This window comes from Urocitellus parryii, chromosome 12 (assembly GCF_045843805.1).
Source record: "Urocitellus parryii isolate mUroPar1 chromosome 12, mUroPar1.hap1, whole genome shotgun sequence".
In the NCBI taxonomy this organism is placed as follows: Eukaryota; Metazoa; Chordata; class Mammalia; order Rodentia; family Sciuridae; genus Urocitellus; species Urocitellus parryii.
This window is the reverse complement of record NC_135542.1, coordinates 74,683,193-74,709,266: the sequence shown is the minus strand read 5'-3', so window position 1 is coordinate 74,709,266 and position 26,074 is coordinate 74,683,193. Positions and strand designations below refer to the sequence as shown.

Sequence of the window (26,074 nt, the reverse complement as noted above, 5' to 3'; positions counted from 1 at the left end):
TTCTGTCCTTGTTCAGATAGACGTGTTCAAAATATGTGCAATGGGATAAAGAAGAAAAGAAAGGAACTGAATAATCTTCCATTGATTACATGACAACACTGCTTGTGGACATTTTATTTACTTTAAAATAAATATTGTACTATAAAATTGTCCAGACCTAAGATCTGTAGTATACACTAGACAAGTAAAATGGATAGTCAGCACAGTGTGTTTTGTTAGAGTAAATCATTTTAAATCAGGGATTGATCAATTGTCTACACCAGATACTCTGGGAGTAAACACACTCAAGATGAAGAAAGAAATATATAAAAGTTTGGAGAGAGAAGCAACCTATCACAAGTTAAGTTTCTTCAGAGTAACAGTGGTAAAGAAAGCTCACCTGTGAGACTACTGTGTGCCCATTTCTAGTTTAATGCCTGGCAGAGAGCAGCTGTTATATAAAGTTTGTTGAAAGGATTTCAGGCACTAGAATTTACATATTTTACAGGGTCTCTCATTTAAACAACCTCCTATATCTTTCTTCATTATCTTTACTTCATTAGCTATTTATACATAATTTACATAATAAATCTATTATTTAAAATCTTTTCAGTAAGTACAACCATTATAACATTTTGAATAGGCTGGACTCCAACTTGCTTGGATGAGGTTTATTTCAGAATCACATCATCCAAGCAAAGACATAACATAAATCCATTCATAAGACACAACAAAAATGAAAAAAGTGAGACAAATGTCTGCCTTAGAAGTTTATCAATAACCTCTTATATACACATATATATTCACAAAGTGGTTTAGAGTCCTTTTAGATGATCCTTTAGATGAGGTTCAATGGCTGAGAACGCTATAATGAGACACATGGTCAGAAAGAAATCATGACTTTCAATGATCTTTTTTTTTTCCTTCAGCTTTAATGTCCTTTAGTTGGGGAGAGAAAGAAGTCCATTTTCATCTGCTGTATCTAAGATTTTACAGATCACTGGAGATTCAACCTAAAGAAAAGAAGAACAACAAAGCCATTAAAAAGTTGCATACTTTATTCAGTATTATTTTGCTAAATGAATACATTTGCTAAATGTGTATGAGTCCTTGTTGTGGATAAACCATCCAACATCATACCTACAAAATTAGAACAATTTTTAGTCATGTATATAAAATATGAGATAGGAGACAAGGGAGAAAAAGTGTGAAGGACAGGAATAAGAAATCGCTAGATCTTATATGTAAAAAATGATAGAATATTATGGAAAATTAATTAGTTGTATTTAAAAGGCAAAGAAAAACGTAACTCAAAAATGGTCCAGATGTTGAAATTATCAGTTATAACAGTTATAAAAAATATGATGAAGCTGGGCATGGTAGTGCATGCCTGTAATCCCAGTGGCTCAGGAGGCTAGGCAGGAGGATTCCAAGTTTAAAGCCAGCCTTAGCAACTTAGCCAGACCCTGTCTAGAAACAACAACAACAAAAGGGCTCAGTGGTTAAGTGCCCTAGGTTCAATCCCCTGTACCAAAAAAAAAAAAAAAAAAAAAAAAAAAACAAACCAAACCTATAACAAACAAAATATGATGACGACAACATTAGAAAAGGCAGATAACATGTATGACTGAAGGGAATTTCAGCAGATAAAAAGGAAACCATAGAAAAAGAACCAAATGGAAATTTTAGAGATGAAAAATTTATCACAGGTGAATTCATTCAATGAACAGACATTGGACAGAGTGGGGAAATACGAGGAAATAATTTATAACTTGAGACTGGTTAATGGAAGAGACCCCAATTGAGCCAGATATGTATCCCAGTGATTTGAGACACTAATAGAAGGAGGATTACAAGCTCAAGGCCAGCTTGGGGTAACTTAAACAGCAAAAGAACTCAGTGGTAGACTGCTGCCTAGTATGTGCTGTCCCGGGTTCAATCCCCAGTACCAGCAAGTCAGCATGGAGGAGGGATTAGAAAGCGGTATTTTTTGGAGAGGGGGATAAGGTGTGTTTAATGGAAAGAGATATGAGAAAATTTTCTTCAGTAACAGATACTTTGTTTTGGATGACAATATATGTTAAAGTACATAAAATTCAACATTTAAGACCTGTGAATTTTATTTGATGTAAATTAAACCTCAATTAGACATGTCAGGTCTTACAGAAGTAGTATGGGCACCATATATTAAGTCTTAGAGTCTAATGAAGGTCCTTTTCAGACTTAATGCAAAAAATTAAAATGAGGTCCAAAACTGAATTTTTGATTATTTTCTTTTTACTTACCCCAAGAATATACTGACAGGAGTGAGGCTCTAGCATATACACAGTAACAGCATGAGGAGAATCTGATTCTTTACACCTAAAATAGAGAGTACTTTAAGGCACTGCCCAAATGATACAAAATAAGATTAATTTTTATAGTTATCAACTTAGCCTACAAAGATCTATTCAAGTGAGCCAGCATAATCTCATGCAATTTAAATAATAAAATTTAATAATTATTCATAATTATATTTTATATTTATAGAAGACTTTTTAATGTAGGATATAGGTAAAGGAGAAAGGTATAAAGCACGAGTTGATAATTTCAACTTACTTTAGTTTTACAGTCACCTGTCTTGGTTTGTCAGTTATATCACAAATATCCCCATTTCCATAAAAATGTGACACCATCCTAAATTGGAGAAACAAGCTTTATTAAACTAAAAATATCATAATTCAGTAATAGTAATGGGTAAGGAATAACTGTAATGGGTTGGATAAGATGATGGTGATGAGGGTTTTGGGGGTTCTTTCTCAGGGACAGTCTTTATATATTTATAAAGAGAATATAAATTAGAGATACTGTACACTGTATTCAATTTGTATAGCATTTCTATATAAATAAATGAGGTTAGATTCCCTTAAAAAAGTTGTTTTAAAAAGTTATCCATTTTCCCAACCAATTATATTGTTTGTTTTGTGGAACAATTGTTTTTGTCCTCCATCAAGCTAATCCTGTTGCAATACTGTACTGTAAGTGATCCAAGAGATAAGTCTAGGTAGGCTAAGTTATAAATCTCAAATGTGCAATATCCCCCAAAAAGCTTTTTTTTTTTTTTTTTTTTTTAAGAAAGAGTGAGAGAGAGAGAGAGAGAGAGAGGAGAGAGAGAGAGAGAGAGAGAGAGAGAGAGAGAGAGAGAATTTTTAATATTTATTTTTTAGTTCTCGGTGGACACAACATCTTTGTTGGTATGTGGTGCTGAGGATCGAACCCAGGCCACACCCATGTCAGGCGAGCGCGCTACCACTTGAGCCACATCCCCAGCCCCCCAAAAAGCTTTTGATTTTGTTAGTTTTACCTTCCTATAATACTTCAAAATTTGTTGTACATGATACCATAAAATATTTTCACACAAAACACATATAAGCATAAAACAGACTACTGAGTATGTTAGAATATTTATTTATTTTTAAAAGATCTTTCTTTTTAAAAAAATTTTTAGAAATTGATGGACTTTTATTTTATTCATATATTTGTATATGGTGCTGAGAATTGAACCCTGTGCCTTACAATGCTAGGCAAGTGCTCTACCACTGAGCCACCACCCCCAGCCCCGTTAGAATATTTAAATGACTATATCATAATTTTGCTAACATTGATTTTGGCTTGCCTGAAAAGTCAGCACATTCTGAAAACAATCTCTCAACACCACACCAAGGTATCACCTGAGAAGGACCAAGAATGAGTATTTAAGCCAGAGACAGTGGTGTATGCAGCTTCCCAGCAGCTTGGGAGGCTGAGGCAGGAGGATCACAAGTTTGAGGTCAGCGCTAGCAACTTAAAATAAAAACAGGGATGGGGATGTAGCTCAGTGGTAGAACACCTCTGGGTTTGATCCCCAACTCACCCCCCAAAATTTAAAATTTACTGGGCAAGAAACTACGAGAAAAATTAAAGCTTAGTTTTCCTTGGGGGACTGGGGATATAGCTCAGTTGGTCGAGTGCTTGCCTTGCATGTACAAGACCCTGGGTTCAATCTCCAGCACCATTGAAAAAACAAAAACAAAAACTTAGTTTTCCTTGGGAAATGAGATTAATTTATTTGTTATATAAAAATATACCCACATAGCCCAAAAGAGATATGAGATAGTTTTTAAAAAAATTTTTAATTTTTTTTTAATATTTACTTTTTAGTTTTCGGCGGACACAACATCTTTGTTTGTATGTAGTGCTGAGGATCGAACCCGGGCTGCACGCATACCAGGCGAGCGCGCTACCACTTGAGCCACATCCCCAGGCATGAGATAGTTTTAAATACAGCTACTAATCAATTATTTTCAACCGTTTATGTTACAAAAACTGCACAACAAAAGGAAATGCCAGAGTATATTTAAACAGAATAATAGAATTAAATAAACATTACCCATGAAAGAGGCAAATGCTTTACATTCTCAGTTCTAGTAGAACTGAGCCATTGTCACTAATACCACTGCCTATCATTAGCCTATTACGGCCATCACAAAGGCAGCAGCCAAAGTTTACTGCATGCTATTGCCAGGCACTGCCTTTCGCTGGAATTACTTCACTTACATGTCATAAGGATCATATGAGGCAATACCATTAGACAAGAGAAATGAAACTTAAAAGATATGTAATTTACCTAAGGTAATAAGTGAAGAGCCAGCCAGCATTTCAGTCCAGGTGGCCAGGCTCCAGAGACTGTGGTCTTACCAATTATACTGTTTTGGTTCTCCAAAAAAAGAAAATAATCTAAAAGATGACCCTTGAAAAAACCCTGACCTAGGATCTTGCTTATATGTTTACGTTTATCAATATTCTGGGTTTTAAAAGTTCTCAGATCCAAAGGCAAATAAAGGTAGTCTTTACCTGACTGTTTGGGTGCCATCGTCCTGAAGATGATATGCTCTAGCAATATTCTTCTTGGCCCACTCAATATGCTCTTCTTGGTTCCATGTCCCCACAACCACCGAGGTTTTCCCACTATCTTTGTCCTAATACATGAAAAAATATTTTTGATAATGCATGCCTGACATCATCACAAAACATTTATGCTGACAACCCAACCCTCTTATAGGGTCTAGTCTTTATTTTCATCTGTACACAGGATATGGGACTTAAATGTAATGATGTTAGTCAAACTCAGTGAGTAGACGTTATCTTCTTCATTCTGTTTCTCTGAATAATGACAACTAATTTGTAGTTGGGCTAGATCTAGATGTAGCTGTTTCTAACTCTTACATCTTCTCACTCTTTTCCATCTATCAGTCGTATAAAGTCTTTCCTGGAGATTTTTTTTGGCATCAGATTCTTTCTTTACATTTTCACTGCTAGCACGCCATCCCCACAACCAAAAGTGTAATCTCTCATTCCTAGATTTCACAACTGCATACTACTATGATTCTTCCCCATCCTGCTTTATTATTTTTTAAATACTGTGTACTTATATGGATCTTATGTGTACACGTCCTTCTTTATCTTTTCTTCTTCTCCTTTCTATGTCTTTGCCTTCCTCTTTTTCTTTCCTTCATATTCTAGGCCAGGCAACAATATACTCCTCATTAGTAAAATGAAAAATCCCTTCAATGGTAAATGAAACAGGCAAGGCCACTGCTTAATAAGCTAATGAAAGACACAGCTATTATATATTTTATTTTTTTCAGCAACTAGACTTTAAGTTCCTAGACAGAGATTAGAGCAGCAAAATGAAGTGTTTAAGAGGTTAGACAGAGAGCAGAATTGCCTGTGTTTGAATTTCAGTTTTATAATTTACTACCTATGTGTTTTTAGGCGAGTTACTAAAGTATATTTTCTGTTTCTTCATCATACCTTTGTTATGAGGATTAAATGAGATAATATGTATTAAGTTCTTAGTGCCCAGCAAAAAATGAACACCATATATTTTTGTGATACTGGGGATTGAACCCAGCTGCACTTTACTACTAAATTTTGAGACAGTGTCTCACTAAGTTGCTGAAGAGCTCACTAAACGGTTGAGGCGGACTTTGAACTTGCCATCCTTATGCTTTAGCCTCCTGAATTGCTGGGATTATAGGTGTGTGCTACTGTGCCTGGTGAGCACTGTATTTGTTAGTTACTATTAGTTTTCTACCTCCCAAAGCACTGAGCAAAGTCCCTCAGAAAGCTCTAGGTTATATGACCTTGGACAAATTAAGTTTGGTAAAACCTATAGTGTTGTTAAATGTATGTTATAACCACCATTTTATTGGGAGTGTTAACTGCTGGTCTTCTGGGAAGTATTTTTTCATCATGCATGTACATTGCTAGAAATGTGTTTTCTGAATATACAGGCAAAAGTACAGCAACAGAACTATTTAAAAATTTCACTAAATCACTATCACTACAAAAACTGAAAGAACTTAAAGGTCCATCAGTAGGGTCTGGTTAAATACACTGTTAAGCAGAGTCATAATTCTATGTAAGTGCTGAAAAGAATGAGATGTAAAAACATCTCCAAGATGATAAGTGAAAAGAACGAGTACAAAGTAGTGCATAATCCCTTCTGTAGAAATAAAAAGATCATACCAAAATTTAAGCACTTGCATTTTTTTCTTATAGACAGTTAACTATGAAAATGTTAACAGCACTTATTTTTGGGAAGAAGGAGGATGGCAAAAAAGAAATCAACTTTTTATTTTTAATTTCTGGCATATACTCCTTTAATTAAAAAAGTCATTGAGGATCATCTGGATTTCAATTGTATGGCACTTCATCCTTTTCTGTAGTAACAAATGTTTTTAGAAAGAAAACATCTGTGAAGAAGTAAGAACAAATGGAAAGAATGCTTAAATGAAACTTCTCAAGTTTAAGTGAAGAAAAAATAGCTTATAAATGCCTCATATGTTTTGGATAATTTTAATGTGGAAGGTGAATTGTATGATCCGTCTTATAATTTTTTTTTTTTTTTTTGTAGCAGGGATTGAGCCTAGGGGCGCTTAACCACTGAACCACATACCCAACCCTTTTTATTTTTTATTTTAAGACAGGGTCTCGCTAAGTTGCTTAGGGCTTTTGCTAAGCTGCTGAGGCTGGCTTTGAACCTACAATCCTCCTGCCTCAGCCTCCCAGCCACTGGGATTATAGGCGTGCACCACCATGTTCAGCTTTTCTTGGAATTTAAGATAAGCTTAAAACATCTTGTACAGGAAAATACAATATTTTAAAAATACTAATTATAATCTTTTTCAGGAAATGAAAAAAAGCCTTTAGGAGCAGCCAAGCCAATATTTATTTATTTAGGTACTGGTAATTGAACCCAGAGATGCTTTACCATTGAGCAATATCCCCAGTCTTTTTATTTTTTATTTTGAGACAGGGTCTCGCCTAGTTGCTTGGGGCTTCCCTCAGTTGCTGAGACTGGCTTTGAACCTGTGATTCTCTTGCCTCAGCTTCCTGAGTTGCTGGAATTACATGTGTGCCTCACTATGACTGGCCCAGTATTTATTTGTTAATTTTTTGTGGCACTGTGGCTTGAACACATGGGCAGGTGCATATTAGGCAAGCGCTCTATCACTGAGTTACTTTTTAATTTTTTATTTTGAGATAGGGTCTCCCTAAGTTGCTGAGGCTGGCCTTGAACTTGTGATCATCCTGCCTCAACTTCCCCAGTAGCTGGGACTACAAATGTGTATCACTGTGCCTGGTGTCTTCAATGTTTGCCAGTTACCTTAACAAACAAAATACAACTATCAACAAATAAAATTATTGGAGTTTGAATCTCAGAATTTAAGTAGGTTGGATCAACATGGGAGAATATACTATGTTATGTAGAGAAGAATAAATAACAGGAAGAATAAAAACTTACATATGTACATTTTTTTTTTTTTTTTGGTACCAGGGATTGAACCTGGTACTGAGTCACATCCCTACCCGTTTTTGTTTTTAAACAGGGTCTCGATAAGTTGCTTATGGCCTTGCTAAATTGCTGAGGCTGACCTCCAACTTGTGATCCTCCTGTGTCAGCCTCCCAAGCAACTGGGATGATAGGTGTGAGCCTATCATCGTATGTAAATCTTATATGTAAATCTTAAAACACTTTAAATTTAGATGAAATAGTATCTTCTTTTTAGCTGAGAAACTTGCTAAGTTTACCCAATTTTACATATTTATATGTGTGTGTATGTGTAGTTAAGGGATTAAACCCAGGAGTGTTCTTCTGCCTCTGAGTTATATCCCCAACCCTTTTAAAAATTTTATTTGGAGACTGTATCTTGATAAATAGCCCAGGCTTGCCTTGAACTTTTTTTTTTAGTATTTATTTTTTTTCTTAGTTCTCGGCGGACACAACATCTTTGTTTGTATGTGGTGCTGAGGATTTAACCCGGGCCGCACGCATGCTAGGCAAGCGCGCTACCACTTAAGCCACATCCCCAGCCCTGCCTTGAACTTTTGATCTTCCTGCCTCAGCCTCCTGAGTAGCTGGGATTGCAGATATGTGACCCTGCACCTGGCTGATTCTATGGTCAATATACCATTTTGCCATTCATTTTCTTAATTTAAAGGTAAATTATATAAATGATTAATTTTTTGATCAAAGCTAAGAAGGAACAGACACAACAGCCCATCATTCTACCAGGCTCTTAGTAATATAAATATATGACTAGTTAGTAAGCAGTGTTACTTCAAGATGATTTAGTTACAATTAGGTTTTTTTTTTTTTAACTTTCCAAAATCTGGTAATACTTTGGTTAGTACTTTCCACGTTAATATCATCTCACAATTAAAAATAATATCAATTTCCCTCCTTTATTCTTTTCCCCCAACATCACTAGGGATTCAACCCAGAGAGGCTGTACTGAGCTACATCTTTAGCCCTTTGATTTTGAGACAGGGTCTTACAAGTTGCCCAGGCTGGCCTTAAATTTATGATCCTCCTATCTCAGCTTCCTGAGTGGCTGGGATTACAGGTGTGCATCACTATTCCTTGTCTCTCTTTTTTTTTTTTATACAAAAGATTTTAAAGACTTTAATCCAAGGCTGGAAAAGTAGTTTAGGGGCATAACGCTTGTCTAGCATGCATAAGGCCCTGGGTTCAGTTCCTAACATTAAACAACAACAAAACGTCCTTTAACCTAGTGATAGAATGATATAGAAGTGCTTTTCTATACCTCATGGTACTGATGTACATGTTTTCCATAGCAGAATTCATATTTCCACCAACCAACACCCTAAAAGAAAGAAAACATAGTTTATAAAATGATGCACAGAGAAAGGGGTATTGTGGACTGACTTAACACTACCCATGATAGTGATGAAAATATAGGTAATTTTTTAGGCTGGGGATGTGGCTCAAGTGGTAGCGCGCTCGCCTGGCATGCGTGTGGCCCGGGTTCGATCCTCAGCACCACATACAAACAAAGATGTTGCGTCCGCTGAAAACTAAAAATAAATATTAAAAAAAAAATCTCTCTCTCTCTAAAAAAAAAAAAAAAAAAGAAAATATAGGTAATTTTTATAACCTGTAATAGCAATAATATGGTTGAAAATTAGAAATCACCGAGAAATAAGAAAAGATAAATACAAAGAATAAATGCTGCTATGACTTCGTAAATAAGATGAAACAAAAATTCTACTTTTAAATGTATTTCCCACTGGTGCAGGGGCAAAATTTTACCTTTGTAAAGGAAGACTTTAACTCCAGTTTAAATTGTGATCTCTATATAACCAAAATGTAGGACATAAAATCAACCAGAATCATACATGATTGCCACAGGAAAGGTGGTGTTTTACCGTCAATAAGGAGAATATATTGGTAATGGATTAGATGATAGAAATGTGGAGTATGAGATTCCACAGAGAAAATGTCCATCAGAATTCACCTGAAGATTCTGCCATTCCTGTATAGACATAAACCTCCCCCCACCCTGCTTTTTAATTTATATTTTTGGTACCAGGAATAAACCACACCCTGCTGCCATTTTTTTTTTTTTTTTTTTGGTACCAGCACTTAACCACTCACCACATCCCCAGCTCTTTTTGTATTTTATTTAGAGACACGGTCTCACTGAGTTGCTGTTGCTGAAGCTAGCTTTGAACTCGTGATCCTACTGCCTCAGCCTCTGGAGCCACTGGGATTATAGATGTGCACCACTGTGCCTCACTGACATAAACCTTTTTGCAGTGTTGCTAGTGACCATTGATTAAATAACTGACAGGTAAAAGTTGTCAGATAAAATTTTAAACTGAAGGTCCACTTCTTACCCCATGGAAGCAGTAAGAACCACTAAGGAACTCTTTTATGAGTTGGTCATCTGTCAGTTTGGATATGTGGGTTGTTCCAACAGTGAGCATTGGCTGAGAGCCAATAGCAATAGGTTTGTGGATCGCTGGAAATCTCTCTTCTTTAGTTGATTGCAGATCTTCCTAAATTTAAGCAGACATGTTTAAGAGATTTTACTCCACATTTAATTTTCCAGTGATAATTTGTTATTTTTAAACTGTAGCACATTTGTAAAATAAGAGTTCTGCTTATTTTAATGTGTTACAAGAAAATGGACTTTGCAACACTTAGTAGTATAGAAAAAGTGCTAAATAAATGTTAGTTTCATCTGCCAGTTAGGAGTATGGAGACCATTCCAAACATAAAGGGATAATTTTCATTTCATATATCTTGTCTCATTATCCTTACTAGATACTTTGATACTTGGTAGGCTTTGTGTCCATACATTTAGTTTTGGAGAAGCGTAAAATAATAATGAACAGGGTTAAGATGAGATGGGTGAGGGCTGGGGTTGTGGCTCAGTGGTAGAGCGCTTGCCTAGCGTGTGTGAGGCCCTGGGTTTGATCTTCAGCACCGCATAAAATAAAATAAAGATATTGTGTCCATCTACAACTAAAAAATAAATATTAAAAAAACGATGAGATGGGTGAGAATGAATATGAATGTTGGTTTCAGGTATTCAATATAGTAGAATCTGGTTGTTGCCCTGGAGGAACATGAAATTTAGTAAGAAGACTCAAATGAACTTTGGCCAGGATTGAAATATTAAGATTTCATGGGCTGGAGTTGTGGCTCAGTGGTAGAGTGCTTGCCTGGCATGTTTGAGGCCCTGAGTTTAATCCTCAGCACCACATATAAATAAATAAATAAAACAAAAAAAATCCATTTACAATTTTAAGAAAAGATATGCTGTGATCATTTTTAATTTTGGTGCAGAGGACTGAACCCAGGGACTTACTTATGGGAAACACATACTGTACTATTCAGCTCCAGTGCCATGTAATCATATTTTAGGTATTTGATTTATTTTTATTTAATTAAAATGTTTTTTTGTTTTTTTTTGGTATTGGAAACTGAACCCTGGGGTGCTCTACCACTGAGCGACACCCTCAGCCCTTTTTTATTTTTATTTTGAGACAGAGTCTCACTAAATTGCTGAGGTTGGCCTTGAACTTGTGATCCTCCTGCCTCAACTTCCTGAGTTGCTGAGATATAGGAGTGCACCACTGTGTCCAGCTTTATCTATGAAGGCTTTTAAAAAAATTGGTTTTTCTCAAATGACAGATAAAACAACATACATTCAAAGAAAAGTAAATGAGTACTTTTTCCTGGAAGATTAATGATAGTTGGGATTTATGGAACATTTGGACTGGGTTAATTTTAGTACTTACATCACTAAAAGAAGGCCAGAAGAGAATTCTAGTGCCAAACTTTTAATATAGTACTCCAAATCAAACCAGGAATTAATGTTAAGATCACTTTCCTTTTCCTATCGGATTGACAGTGTTGGTCAGAGTATATATGATGCAAAAGGTACTCAGGAGGAAGGGACAAAATAGGCCTTTGCTAAATAGTTAAACCACTGTTAAGTACTCATAACATACCTGGCATCTTGCAGGGAGCTGAAAACCCCACTGTAAATAAAACATACTTTCTTTTGCTCTCCAGTTTAATGTAATAACTATATGTAAAACACAAGATTTTGTCATGGAAGTGCTATCAATAAAAGACTGAAAAAATACTAGGCCAATGAAGTATAAAAATTTCTCCCTTCTTGGACTAATCCAATGGAAGTCCTGGGTCATTTCTAAAAAAAAAGTGTCACTGAAATTACATCTTATATAAGTTTTAAGGTGAAAGGGAAGGAAGGGATGAAGCAATAGTAAAAGGAGAAAAACAGTATCTTCAAAGGCAGGGGGCCAGAAAGAACATGGTCCTTGTAGGAAACTCTAAGTTCTTTAAAACATCTGGGATAAAGCGAATGATGATGAAAGATGGGGCTGAGACCAAATCACAAAAAAGCATGCATTTTTTGAACAGTGATTTTTATCCTCCGGTATAGATCATGTTAACCACCAAAGATTACATATATAATAAAAGCTCATTTTAGGAAAAGCATTTTCATAAGCTGTGTGGGAAGAATTAGAAAGCGGCTGGGCACAGTGGCTCACACCTATAATCCCAGCAGTTTGGGAAGCTGAGACAGGAGAATTTTGAGTTCAAAGCAGCCTCAGTAAAAGTGAGGTGCGAAATAACTCAGACCCTGTCTCTAAATAAAATACAAAATAGGTCTGGTGATGTGGCTCAGTGGTTGAATGGCCCTGATTTCAATCACCTGTAACCCCCTTGCCAAAAAAATAACCTAAAACAAAAACAACAACAACAACAAAAAAACAAGAATTAGAAAGGGGATATGTGAGATTGGTTCTAGCCCTAGGAGATGAGGTCCTGAACTACTGAGAGGATTGAATGATAAGAGTTAGAGATAAAAGAAGAGATGGGTAAGACAAATGACACAAATATTTGACTTGTTCAATATCAGTATGAAAGAGAAAAAAAGATGGAAGATGACTAAAAATTTACATGGCTAGGTCTAGAAGTGAAAAGTGATGAAAAGGGAATATAGTGCATCACAAGGGGAAAGCAGCATACAGAAGTGGTTGAAGAACACTGACGAACTAAAGAATAAACAGTGTTAGGAGGTGGACATAGGGCTATGGTCTGTTCTTCTAAGAGGCTTAGCTGGGACAACCACCTACATAATTAAATTAAGGACAATAAGTACTATGAAATTTTAACTACAAAAGAATGTTAAAAATAGTTCCTGAAAAGTATAAGACTTAGGAAAAGAACTGAAATCAATGAAAGGAACTGAAAGTTAAAAATCTGTGCTAAAATATATTGTTTTACAACTATGCTATAGGAATCATCAAAATATTGATATATGTTCTGAAATCTGGAAAAGGAAGCATTGAGAAACTATCATTAGATAATTCTTATACCTCTTTATGTCTCCTAAAAGGCACCCGTAGTATTTCTTCCTGCTGCTCCAACTGTCTCAGAGTGAGGGGTTTAAATGGAGATCCTGGCAGTGATTGGCAAAATATGTCATTCACAGGAGATGCTCTGAACCTGTTCAGTAAGAAGAAAGCATTAAAGCGAAGCACAGAATACTTTAGAGCATGTGTTTAAAATATTAAATGCACATCCTACCTATATTTAGGATGATTGCACAAGAGTGGTGTCAAAATGACAACTTCATATTCACAAGTTGTAACTTCAGCTACTGAAAGAATTTCATGCTTAGATTCAGGATGACATATGTACATCACAGTACTTGATCTGGGCCGGTTCTGTTTCAAACTACAAGGTGTACCATTTCCCATTCCCACAGGATAGTAGGGTGTCATCTGACCTTCGATATTTTTAGTGGGAATCTTAAAAAAACAGAGTATAAAGACTTTTCATTAGAAATTGAGGTGGGGTTGAGGGTGGAAGAAGCACTTATGATTCTAAAAGGAAGAAAACTACATTTTACTTAGAAAGGTAACATTTATTTTCAAGTTCATTCTCTAATGTTTTGATTTTGAAGTTCTTATTTGAGTAAGTGTGTAACTTAATATAGCAAAAAGAAAAATCATTTGATGCTAAAATTAAGATGTTAATTTAATATGCATTTATATAAAGAGCTACAAGATAATATTAATATGAGTTATCCTCAATGATAAGATGTAAGAACTTACTATACTGGGCTGTTTATAGCTTTCACTGAACTCAGTAGAGAATGGCTGTTGAGAGTTTAGATTCTATAAGTCTGAAGGTTTATTTATCAAAAACTTGGGTGAAACAGTAAAAATACTTATCTTCTAAAATAGTACTTTAACTCCTAAATTAAATCTATTCAAGTCTAGGAAAAGAAAATTAAGAGAAGACAAGGATTCTTAAAGAGTTATCTCACATGCTTTTTTTCTATAAGAACAAAAGTCTACTATAATGAACTTTTTGTTGTTGTTTTGGGTACCGGGGATTGAACTCAGGGGCACTCGACCACTGAGCTACATGCCCAGCCCTATTTTTTGGATTTTATTTAGAGGCAGGGTCTACGAGGGTTTAGTGCCTCGGTTTTTGCTAAGGCTGGCTTTGAACTCTCGATCCTTCTGTCTCAGCCTCCTGAGCTGCTGGGATTATAGGTGTCGGCTACCGCGGCTGGCAACTTTTTTTTAATAGCTTTATTTTATTTATTTATTTTTATGTGGTACTGAGGATTGAACCCAGGGCTTCACATGTGCTACGCAAGTGCTCTACCACTGAGCCACAACCCCAATCCTAATATAACAAACTTTAAAAAGATATTGTTAATAATCTGAGTACGCTCTTAGAGGCAGGAATCTCATCTTGCATCACTTTGTACCATCAGTGCCTCATTCAAAACAGGCAATAAATGTTTCCTGAGAAAAATATTTTGAGAATTTCTCGTATGCTATTGTCTGAAATTAGAATCCTGGGCTTGAAGTTTTAAATTTACTGGCTTATTACTACCATTATGAATTTGATTAAACAAATAAATAATTGTTGGAAAATTAAACATTAGCTTTTGTTACAGGTTTGGCAGTGTCGGGCTTAAAATTGGGGCTCAACTAATATTAGTTTTCTGCCTTTACCCTTTTCTTACTTTTCCTTTATCATTTCATACTTTGAGTTCCATCTTGCTATCCTTCAGAGTCACAGTAAATACATATTTTATCTCAAAGGTAGAATGTCAAATTAAATCTTTGAAACAGGATTCAAAGAGCACTCCTTGAACCGTATGGTATTTAAAAATTGTGTAGCTAATCACAACAAATAAAAAAAAATAAAAATCATGATTAGGCACTTTGAGGAATCATTCTTTTAAAATAATACTATTTTTTTGCCATTATTTATTCACTTACTTAATAAACCTTTATAAAGTACCTGAAGTATGTGTGACACACTGCTTTGCACTGTGGAGTGAAGAGATTAAAAAAAAAAAAAACAGTCTCTGCTTTTAAGATGCTTGCTGTCTGGTAGCTTGTTATTTACATATATAGTTTATCTGTTTTATAGGGGGTGAGGAGCAGATGGGAGGAAAAAAATACAAAAGCTGTTACTGTAATTTTTTTGGGTAGTACAGTGTGTGAACCCAGTGTGCTTTACCACTGGGCTATATCCCCAGTTCTTTTTTATTTCAAGACAGGGTCTCACTAAATTGCTTAAGGCATTGCTAGACTGGCTTGGAACTTGGAAGCCTCTTGCCTCAGTCCTGTGTCATTGGGGATACAGTCTTGTGCCATTGCACCTGGCCTATACTTGTTTTCAATGCTGAGTAGAGGGAACCACTGTTAAGCACTCAAGTGTCATACTGGTATTACAGAATCTTTTCCCAGACACATCATTGATAGATTTACCTATTTTGGTAAGTAAATAGGAGGATTCCAATGTAACTTTTCTCAGAAAAATCAAATATGTTGTATAATACTTTTCTTGTAACTAATCCTTGAGTTATTCCACAGATAAAGACGTAAAGACTATATTCTAAGGTCACTAAGTTGTATAAATTCATACCTCACAAACAATAAATGTTGAGAGTAAAAAATTAACATTTGTCACTTGCCTCATTGGATTTTTCCTTTTCTTCTGCTTCTCGCTCTGTGGAATAACATAACAGAAAGGTAAATGTAAAGAATGAGCAGTACATACCAATGACTAAGTTTTTAATCAATTTTATAATCTTAAACTTCCTTAAGAAGATCCAAAACATACATATGATTTTGTCTTACTACTTTTAATTTTGGTGGTGCAGGGAATTGAATTCAGATCCTTGCGCATGCTACAGAGTCACCCTACCACTGGGCTACACCCCCAACTACTTTCAGTTTCCTTGAAATAGTTTTTGTGTGAAAGGATAGTCACATTAAATCTTCACAGCTTTGCATAGGGAATACTCAATTTCATGAAGAAAATATGGTCATAATAATATTCTTTTGAAGTATTTTATCTTAGTGAAAAGTTAATTGACCAATCTGAATAATATAGAATAATATATGTATTTCAACATTTGAGGAATACATCTATTTCCATGTATAAAAACATTGCTTAAACCAAGGAAAAGACTAACACTAAGATGAATATTCTACTAGATTTTGAAAATTTCATTAATAAGTAGAAAAAAGTATGTTTGTCAAATTAGAAAATAACAAAAACAAAGACTTCAAAAAAGTTTTCTAAGGGACAGCTCAGAAACATGTTTAAAAATTCATACAGTCTCCAATTAAATCTCTTAAATTTCAATTTGAATGTTAATGTTAAACCAAATTCCAGAATTACTATCAAATCACTGTGTAGAGACCAACCTTTTTCAGATAGAAGGTTCTTAGCCAACATATTCCCAAGGTAGTACTCATGAATATTTATTTTCTATATTAAAAAAAAATACAGTAAGTATTTTGCAAATACATTTTTCAGGATACAACTTTAAAACTATCAATTTCATTATGAAACTTCTCATTTATTATGTTGTACACTTTATATTTTGAAGAAAAAATATACCTGGCCAGTTTCTTTCTCTTCATGGTACTGTCGAATGTGTTTTCCATGACATACTTCATAAGTCCAATAAGACTCAATCTAAGAAAGATGAATATATTTAAAAGTATAAAAAGTCATATAACTCATTTGAATTACTTTTTATTTTTCTTTTCTTTTTAATTTTTTAATTTTTTTACACAAATGCAGCACGACTTTTCATTTTTCTGGTAGTACATGATGTAGAGCCACACCATTGGTACCATCATACCAATGGTATAGGGGTAGTAAGTCCATCCCATCCCCCCCCCCACCACCACCTCTCTTCCCACTCCTCAACCCAAAGTTCCTCCATTCTTCCCTTGTACCGGCCCCCTGCCCCCTTATGGCTCAGCATCCTATCAGAAAAACCATTTGGCCTTTGGTTTTTTGGGATTGGCTTACTTCACTTAGCATGTTTGAATTACTTTTTGATACTTTAAAATGTAGTAGTTTTCCCTAAGGATTTATAGTAAAGTTTCATTAAATTACATTTATAATTATGTCTCAAGAAAAATGTGAAATTTCTGAAACCTATTCATTATTTCCATTGATTAGCTCTATGTAAGAATTATGTAAAGGAAATTGATCTATAATATACCTGAGTCTATAATAACTACCTTGTTTAGGGATAATTTTCTACATGCCTTAAACATAATAATTAGCATTTTAAATTAAAATTCTATTAGGTAAAGAAACTTCTTTTGAACTGAAAAACATTCAAAGTAGTTCGATAAATGATGATTTACTATTGGTATTATTAAGCATCTGCTGCATCTACTGTTATTAGGAATTTAAATGAACAACATTCTATTTAGCAATAACTCTGATTTGCAACTAACTTAAAATTTGATATAACAAAGTAAAAAGAAATGCAAAAGTAATTTCAGGGGTCTACTGGCTGCTCGAAATTTATTTTCTAGTTATCAAATGAACATAAAATACATACTCTGTAGGAACAACTGCTTTGTTTAAACAGGGGTTCCAAAAGCTCTCTTGGATTAGGGCCTTTATAATCCTTTTCTTCTTCCTAAGAAAGAACTATAGTTTAATACTTACAATTTCCTAGAACTTCAACCAACTCTGCTGTTTGGGTATTAACTCACTGGTTAAATCACAAATGCTTAGAAATAAAAGAAGAAAAAAGTCAAAATCTTTAGCAAGATCCTATAGTATGCCACTTCTTTCAAATGAATTGAAGTATAAAGTATGGAGCCACAGAATACCATAGCTTTCATTATTTCAACTTTAAAAAAAGGTTTTTAAGTTATCAGTTTTCTGAATAATTCTTACAAACCTATTTCAGAAATTTTAAGTGCTGTAACTCAAACAAATTCTAGCTATAAAAAAGTTTTAGAATGGTTGAATGTTGTAGGATATACTGGAAAGTTTTAAGATACTTTTTGGTTTCCTATATTTTTACATTTCAGACTTGAATGCCATGTGTATGTGTGTGGTTATGTACGCGTATATTTGTGTCTTAAGGACATTTAAAACAAAATTAAACAGGTGTCTTGGGCAGATTTCAAATCTGAACAAAACTTAAAAGTACTGAGTTTAATGTTTCTATTTTACAGATTATATAATTGGCTTAATAATTTCATTGAGTGGAAGAATTAAGTTTCAGATTTGTTCAAGGTTCCACAGCTAACTATAGCCTATACCTCAGCCTCCTGGCTCCTAGGCTGGTGTCCTTTCCATTTTACCATGCTGCCTCTCCTGTTTCATCTTGAAAGAAGTCTTTTTTTCCTTTGCCTTGAAGGATGGATAAGAGGCAGTTAGGGCATTTTAGGAGAAAGAAAAGGGAATGAGCTAAGGTAGTGAGAATGCATAAGGTACCTAAAGATTTATTTATAAGAAATTCTTTATAAAAACTATCATATATAATATTAAAAATTATATCTTGTTTTAAAACCCTCATTTCTAGAGAAGAAAGCAAGTGTGGAGTTAAATTTTCATCTAAAACACTAATAATTGACTACTAATTTTTCCAAAATGAATCGCAAAATCAAAGAATTCAGGAATAATAAAAGTGAAAAAGACTTTCATGCTAAAACAGGGTATTACAAATCTCATTACTCTCTTTTAAAGTATGTGGTTACAATGTTTAAATAAATATCTTTGGTAACAGGAATTATCAATCTATTTATAAAAACTTACCTCGTCCCCACTTGTCACAAGGGGAAGTATACATTTATATTTTTCTTTATGTGCAGTTGTCATGATGACATAATTATCTTCTTTGTACAAAACTCCAGTTGTGGGCTAGAAATAGAATAAAAAATAAACACTACTTTCAAAAGCCCAGTTAAATTTTATCATATCAAATAGAGCAAAGGTTCCTCAAACTAATTTATCATTTCAACAGAAGTTTTTTTTTTTTAAGGGGCACTTGATCAGTGAGCCACATCCCCATTTCTTTATTTTTATTACTTTTTATAAATCTTGAGATAGGGTCTCACTAACTTGCTTTGGGCCTTGCTAAGTTGTTGAGGCTACCCTTGAACTTGTGATCTCCTGCCTCAACAGATTTTTAACACACATTTTTCAAAAGCAGGGAAGACAGTCTGACAATGTTAAGATAACAAAATTTATTGTGATATTACATCACAATAGGAAAAAAATTTAGGGCATCATATATGCTTAGCACATATCAACTACTGAGCTATATCCTGAGCCAAAGACAGAAGCACCATCACTTTATTGCTCCTATCAGCAATTATCATCTGTATCAATTATCATTCTGTATACTCAAAACAATCATTATTACATTTACTTAAAAACTCTCAATTTTGTTGGATGGGATACTTGAATATAATGTAATACAGTATTTTTCATATTTGGAGAATTTACGAATTTATCCATAAAAAAGTTTCTGTAAAAAGAAAATCACTATAGATCCTCTGTGCTGACCTAACTTTGTAACATACATATCAGGAACCAGCAAACTTCACTTCCTCTGTGAAGAGTCAGCTAATAAATATTTTAGGTTTTGTGGACCATATAGTTTCTTTTGTAACACTGTCACTTCAGCAACAGAGGATATAGACAATGTGTAAACAAATAGGCATGGTTGTGTTCTAATAAAACCTTTTAAGATTAGATGGTGGGACAGTACAATAGCTGTAGTTTTTTGATTCCCGGCAATATCTGTGAAACTGTCCTTAAAGTTTTCTACACTATAAAACCAAACAAATTCACATGGTTCATATGAATTGATATAATTCAAAGGAACACTTCAACTAATGTAACTGATGATATTTTACTAAAAAGAAAGTTCTGTCTTCTGGTACATATTCCATTATAATTCAATTCTCTCTTCATTTTTTTTCACAGTATGGAGAAACCAATGTACTATTTGGCTCTTCCTAGCAAGGAAAGAACTACTACTTACTAAGTATCTGTTCTTTTCTAGTTTAACAATAACAACTCTAACCTATAATAAAACCAGTATAGCTTGGAACCAATGTAATCCTAAACACAAATTCAAATAAGGGCAATGTTTTTCCAAGACAATAAAACAAAGGAACAAAGCAGCATTAGCTCTATGACATATCATCATCCCTCAGCATTTTGGGGGGGTTTGCTTCCAGAACTAGCCCCCAGACCGAGCCAAATTCACAGAAGCGAAAGTCCTTTGTATAAAATAGCATAATATTTGCACATAACCTCTGAACACCCTCCCTTATATTTCAAAATGTCTCTAAATAACTTATAATGTTAAGTAAATAGTTGTTATATTGTTTAGGGAATGATAAGAAAAAAAAAAGTCTGCACATTTTCAGTACAGATTTTCCCCTGAATTTTTCTGATCCAAGGTTGGCTGATTCTATAGATGTAGGATCCATGACTATACCATTTTAAGTGCTTTACATTTATTAATTTGTTAATCCTCAAAACAATCATTATACTCATTTCTACAGAAAACGCCAGAGCATAAGCAATTTGTCCAAGGTAACTCAGCTAGAAGTAGCAGAGCCCAAAGAACCCAAGTGGATTGTCTCCACATTCTGTGTGCTTATAACTTTGAACACATTCACATCAGTTTTTATTAACTTTGAAATGATTACTATGTGGACTTCTGTTTTATGGTCAAGAATCATTATTTAAGGGCTGGGGATGTGGCTCAAGCGGTAGCGCGCTCGCCTGGCATGCGTGCGACCCGGGTTCGATCCTCAGCACCACATACCAACAAAGATGTTGTGTCCGCCGAGAACTGAAAAATAAATATTAAAAATTCTCTCTCTCTCTCTCTCCCCTAAAAAAAAAAAAAAAAAAAAAAGAAAAAAAAAAAAGAATCATTATTTAAAAAGACCCTTATAGAAGATAATGGAATCAAAGAAATTGGAGAGTTGCAAAGCCAAATTTATGATGAAGGAATCCTCATAAATATTCATTTGGGCCAATAATTTGCTGTTAAGACATGATATTTGCTGGGAATCCTGGCGCACACCTGTAATCCCAGTGGCCTGGGAGGCTAAGGCAGAAGGATCGTGAATTCAAAGCTAGCCTCAGCAACTTAGCAAGGCCCTAAGCAACTTAGTGAGACCCTGTCTCAAATACAAAAAAAGGGATGGGGATGTAGCTCAGTGGTTTAGTGCTCCTGGGTTCAATCCCTGGTACCAAAAAAAAAAAAAAAAAGAAGACATAATGTTTATAATGTCTTTTGATGCTTTCCAGATATATCCAGAATACATGATCAATTGTGGAAAGCATGCTTTCCATTCACTCCATAGTGGATGGCCTGAGTTTTGTCAAACCATTTATATACAGAAGTGAAGGCGGACATCAGTAAGAGACTTAAATGTATGCATGTCTATTTGTGAAGTACCTGCAACTCTGATTTTCAGATGAATTCTACAGCAGTATTGACTAGCTTATTAAAATGTTCATCACAATGCTGATAATGGAAAAGAGAACTGCTTTTTTGGAACTCCAGCAAAGAAAGACAATTCTTTTAGTTTTTGTAGTACTGGGGATTGAACCTGGATCACTGTACTGCTGAGCCATTCTTGGTCTTTTTTGTTTTATTTATTATTTTGATACTGGGGATGGTACTGGAGATTGAACCCAGGGGTGCTTTACCACTGAACTACATCCCAGTCCTTTTCAATTTTGAGACAGGGTCTCACTAGGTTGCTTAGGCCCTCACTAAGTTGCTGAGGTTGGTTGCAAACTTGCTATCCTCTTTTCTCAGCTTCTAGAGTTAATTGGATTGTGCCACCATGCTGGCACCCTATTTTTTTTTTTTTTTTTTTTTTTGAGACAGAGTCTTGCTAAGTTGCTGAGACTGAATTTGCAATCCTCTTGCCCCAGCCTCCTGAGTCTCTAGGACTAGAGACTCATGCTCCACCGCGCCTGGTTTGGAAGACTTTTTTTTGTTTTTGATACCAGGGATTGAACCCAGGGGCACTTAACCACTGAGCCACATCCCTAGCCCTTTTCTTATTTTGAGATAGGGTCTCGCAAAGTTGCTGAGGCCAGCTTCGAAATTGCACTCCTCCTCCCTTAGCTTCCCGAGTTGATGTGATTACAGGCATGTGCCAGAAAGGCATTTCTTTCTTTATATATATTTCAGTTGTTGATAGACCTTTGTTTAATTTACTTATATGTGGTGCTGAGAATCGAACCCGGTGCCTCACACATGCCAGGCAAGTGCGCTATGGCTGAGCCCCAGCCTCAGGAAGACATTTCTTAATGCAACAATTTATCTTTCATTAGTTTAGGAAGGGCTATTTTTCTCTTCAGTAATATAGACCAAATGGCAATTCTGCCCCAACACATGTTGCTGAAATGAGTCATATATTCGGATCACAAGGTATACTTTTCATTAGTATCACCCTACTTTTTGGTAATAGAAATTACTGGAAAAAAAACTAAAAAACTAACCTGTGATTTTCTAAGAATTTTTTGATCTACTATTAATATGCCTCCTTATAGCTGGGTGCAGTGGCACATGCCTATAATCCCAGTGACTCAGGAGGCTGAGGTAGGAGGATAGCAAGTTCTGGGATAGCTTCAGCAATTTAGCAAGACCATGTATTAAAATAAAAAATAAAAAAGGACTGGGAATGTAGCTTAGTAATAAAGCATCACTGGGTTCAATCCCTAACACCTAAATAAATAAAATTTGAAATGTATAGCATTATAGACAGTATAAAACTTTTTAAATATAACTTAAAAGATATTATTTCAGTGTAAGTGGTAATATCTACTAGTGATTTAATAGAAAGTCAAATTTTAATATGGTGAAATGAATCAAAGAGTGGGGTACATTAAAGGAACTTAAAAAAATATCTTGTCTGGGATAAATTCCTCATGTTTGACATGGTCTGTAAGAATCAAGATTGCTAGAGGATGAGAAGGAAAATTTCTTTCCTGAAATAGGATGTAAAACATAGTCAGTGACATGTCAATATATATAACATGATGTTAACCATGGAGTCTGTCACATTTTTTGCTAGTGCTTGGGGAAGGTTTTTCAATAGGAATATATTCTTTTATACATACACACATACATAAAAACAGTAGAAGTAGAAACTTAGATTTATTTTGTGGTTCAATTTGATGAAATCCATGAATTCTATGAAATAATAAAAAAAATCAAATACTTTAATGACATAGAGATGACAATTTCAGAATAAAAATATATACACAAAAAATGGATGATAAAAACTAGTAAGTAAAGAATACCATAATTATTAGTTATTACAAACATGAAAAAAATTATACCTTTTTGGTGCTTAATACTATTTCTAAGTAAATATGAAAGCAAGAATTATAAAACATTTATTTTGATATATCTGGATGGGAAGATAATTTAAAGCAGATGAGAATTTTAGAGATTAATAAAATAACTTCTAGGGCTGAGGTTGTGGCTCAGTGGTAAAGCACCTGCCTAGCACATGTGACACATTGAGTTCAATCCGCAGCACCACATAAAAAATACATAAATAAAATAAAGGTATTGTGTTCATCTACAACTAAAAAACAAAACAAAACAAAACAAAACAAAAAACAACTTCTAAACCAGTCTCTTCCAATTTCAGATGGTGGAGAGGCAAAGGATCTTACCCTAGTTCATACAGCTGCTTAGTTATATATAAATATACAACCAACTGGCTCATTAAAAAAAAATGGCAGTGCCAGGTGAGGAGGGCAGTTGTTTCAACTAAATAGAAGTATTAAAACAATTTAAAAAGACCAATGAAAATGACTCTTAAGGTTTATTTCTGCATGAGGGTCATCAACCTTGTGCCACATCCACAGAAGAATAACTATATTTTTTTCAAAATACCTCAGACTTAACCCCAAGTCTTAGATTATACCTTATTGCTAGAGAAAAGTAATTAAAAACAAAATTTCAAAATAAAGTTGATAGACATGTGAAACACTGGTATAGCATACACTATGACTGATCTTTTTCCTTAACTCCTTTTTAGCCAGCAAACACCAGGGCCAGAAAAAAAACTGAATGATAATTTGGTAGTAACTCCTAAAAAGGCTAGATTTAGTCATCCAGTATATAGGTCAGTAAGTTTTCAGATCTGCATATAAGCGAGCATGCTGTTCTCAATTAAACACAGGTGCAAGAGTAAAAAAAGTTAATGACTTTTTAAAAAAACATTTATCACTTTCATTCCAAGTGTGCTTTTTGGAAAAACAACCGAGACTGGACTAGAGTATTCTTATCCCAATCCTCCGAAGGTTGTATCTGACTTATAACAAAATTTTAAAAAAGGTCTTTTAATACTGAATATCAATAGTTTATTGCATTGATACAAAAATAAACCTGACTTTCCAGTTAAATATTTACTAGGTAAATTTGAGAATCATTGGGCTATCAGGACGGAACAGAAGGGTGGAGAAACAAACCAAATGTGAAATACAGTATAAGCAAAAGCGAATATTTGCAAGTAGAAAGCTAAGTGGTTAGAATAATATTTGCCTTGTAAATACTGTCTCCCTGTCCGGTGCTGGGGATTAAACCAACCCAGGGCCTTGTGCATTCTAGGCACACTCCGACTGAGCTCTACTGCCAATTCTTAACTTGGTAAATCTTGTTTTGGTATTATGATACCGCTTAATAATGTCTCAACGAAACAGTAACAAGGTAATATAACAAAACAGTTTCCAAACTTGAATGATTGAAGGTAATTAGAAATAAGATTTTTTTTAACGTTAGAATTAACTACTACACAGTATCACAGGAGCACAAGTTTCATTAGCCTAAGTAGCTACAGGTGAACAGGAAGACCTTCCACTAGCCCCCAAAGGAATTTTCATTCTAGTAGGATTATAAATATGTGCTTCACTGTATGAAAATTCATCATAAAATCTCATGAGATGTTAAGTAACAGTCGTAAAACTGCAGGAGGTATTCCACATAGAGGGTTGTTAACATCTCACAGTCACATGGCCTTTTTAGGAAACAACTTTTAAGGGAGAAGGTTCCTCTGGAGCTGCGCATTTGTGTATGTTTGGGTGTGGAAGCAAGACAGGAAGAACGAAAAGGAGAGGGAATTCGAGTTTGCAGTGGGATTGTGTCGTTAGGGTGGTAATACTGAAGGCTGCTGCTGAAGGAAGAGCTGCAACTGGTTCTCCAAAGGAAAGATGAAGTATGCCTGACGGGATTATAAGCTTCTTCCACAAGGCGGGAATGTAGGGAAGCAAGGTCTACTGCGGCAGGGTTAAAAAAGGGACAGCAAGTGATTGCTGGATCCTAATGTTAGCATGGAGGGCACCTCCGCATGAATGAATGAATGGATGGATGAACACGAGGCAGAAAAAACTTGGATTTAGGGAAGGTAGGAGCTTGCAGAAGAGGTTCTGGGAAGGAAAAAGCAAAGGAAATCGAAGGATGGGGTCTAACCCTTAGCGTCAGAAAGACGAAATGGCTGCGGGATTCGCGACACTGACCAGAGAGAACTCGGTGCCGGGCCAGTTGACTCGGAAAGGGATATCATCGCTGAGCTGGGGAAGCGCTCGGCCGCCGCCGGACGCCTCCAGGAGGCCGCAGAGGACCAGTAACACTGGCCCTCCGGGGACCAGACTCCGCACGCCGCCGCCTCCTTCCTCCATCCTCCGCCGCTTTCTCCAGCCGCCGCCACAACCTCCTCTGCCCAAAGAGGAGAAGAGGAGGAGGAGGAGGAGATGGAGGAGGAGGCGGCGGGACTACAAAGCGTCCAGCGAGCCTGGGACCTAACCGCCGCCACGTCTCCTTCCGGAGAGCAAGGCAACGCCGCCTCCGCCCCCCGGGCCTCCGGCCAC

The 26,074-nt window shown here is 35.4% G+C and overlaps 1 protein-coding gene across 1 annotated transcript; it reads right to left on the bottom strand.

Annotated features, from left to right (window-relative positions):
• Positions 1-397: 397 nt before the first annotated feature.
• On the bottom strand, positions 398-26,057 carry Erlec1 (endoplasmic reticulum lectin 1). The gene is made up of 14 exons (XM_026399885.2): positions 25,724-26,057; positions 18,965-19,069; positions 17,754-17,834; positions 16,790-16,867; positions 16,594-16,657; positions 15,855-15,889; positions 13,436-13,659; positions 13,225-13,354; positions 10,204-10,365; positions 9,111-9,170; positions 4,852-4,976; positions 2,578-2,655; positions 2,265-2,340; positions 398-992 (listed from the first exon to the last, which is right to left on the bottom strand). The coding sequence occupies exons 1-14, from the start codon at positions 25,883-25,885 to the stop codon at positions 921-923; spliced, it is 1,452 nt and encodes a 483-aa protein (XP_026255670.1). The 5' UTR covers positions 25,886-26,057; the 3' UTR covers positions 398-920.
• Positions 26,058-26,074: the final 17 nt, after the last annotated feature.

Coding starts and splice junctions, on each gene's coding strand:
- Erlec1 (XM_026399885.2), bottom strand. CDS start 25,885: ATGGAGGAAGGAGGCGGCGGCGTGCGGAGTCTGGTCCCCGGAGGGCCA. Junction 17,835..18,964: donor TTGTGACAAGTGGGGACGAG/GTAAGTTTTTAT, acceptor GTTCTTTCTTAG/GAAGAAGAAAAGGATTATAA. Junction 16,658..16,789: donor AAGAGAAAGAAACTGGCCAG/GTATATTTTTTC, acceptor TTTTTAATATAG/AAAATAAATATTCATGAGTA.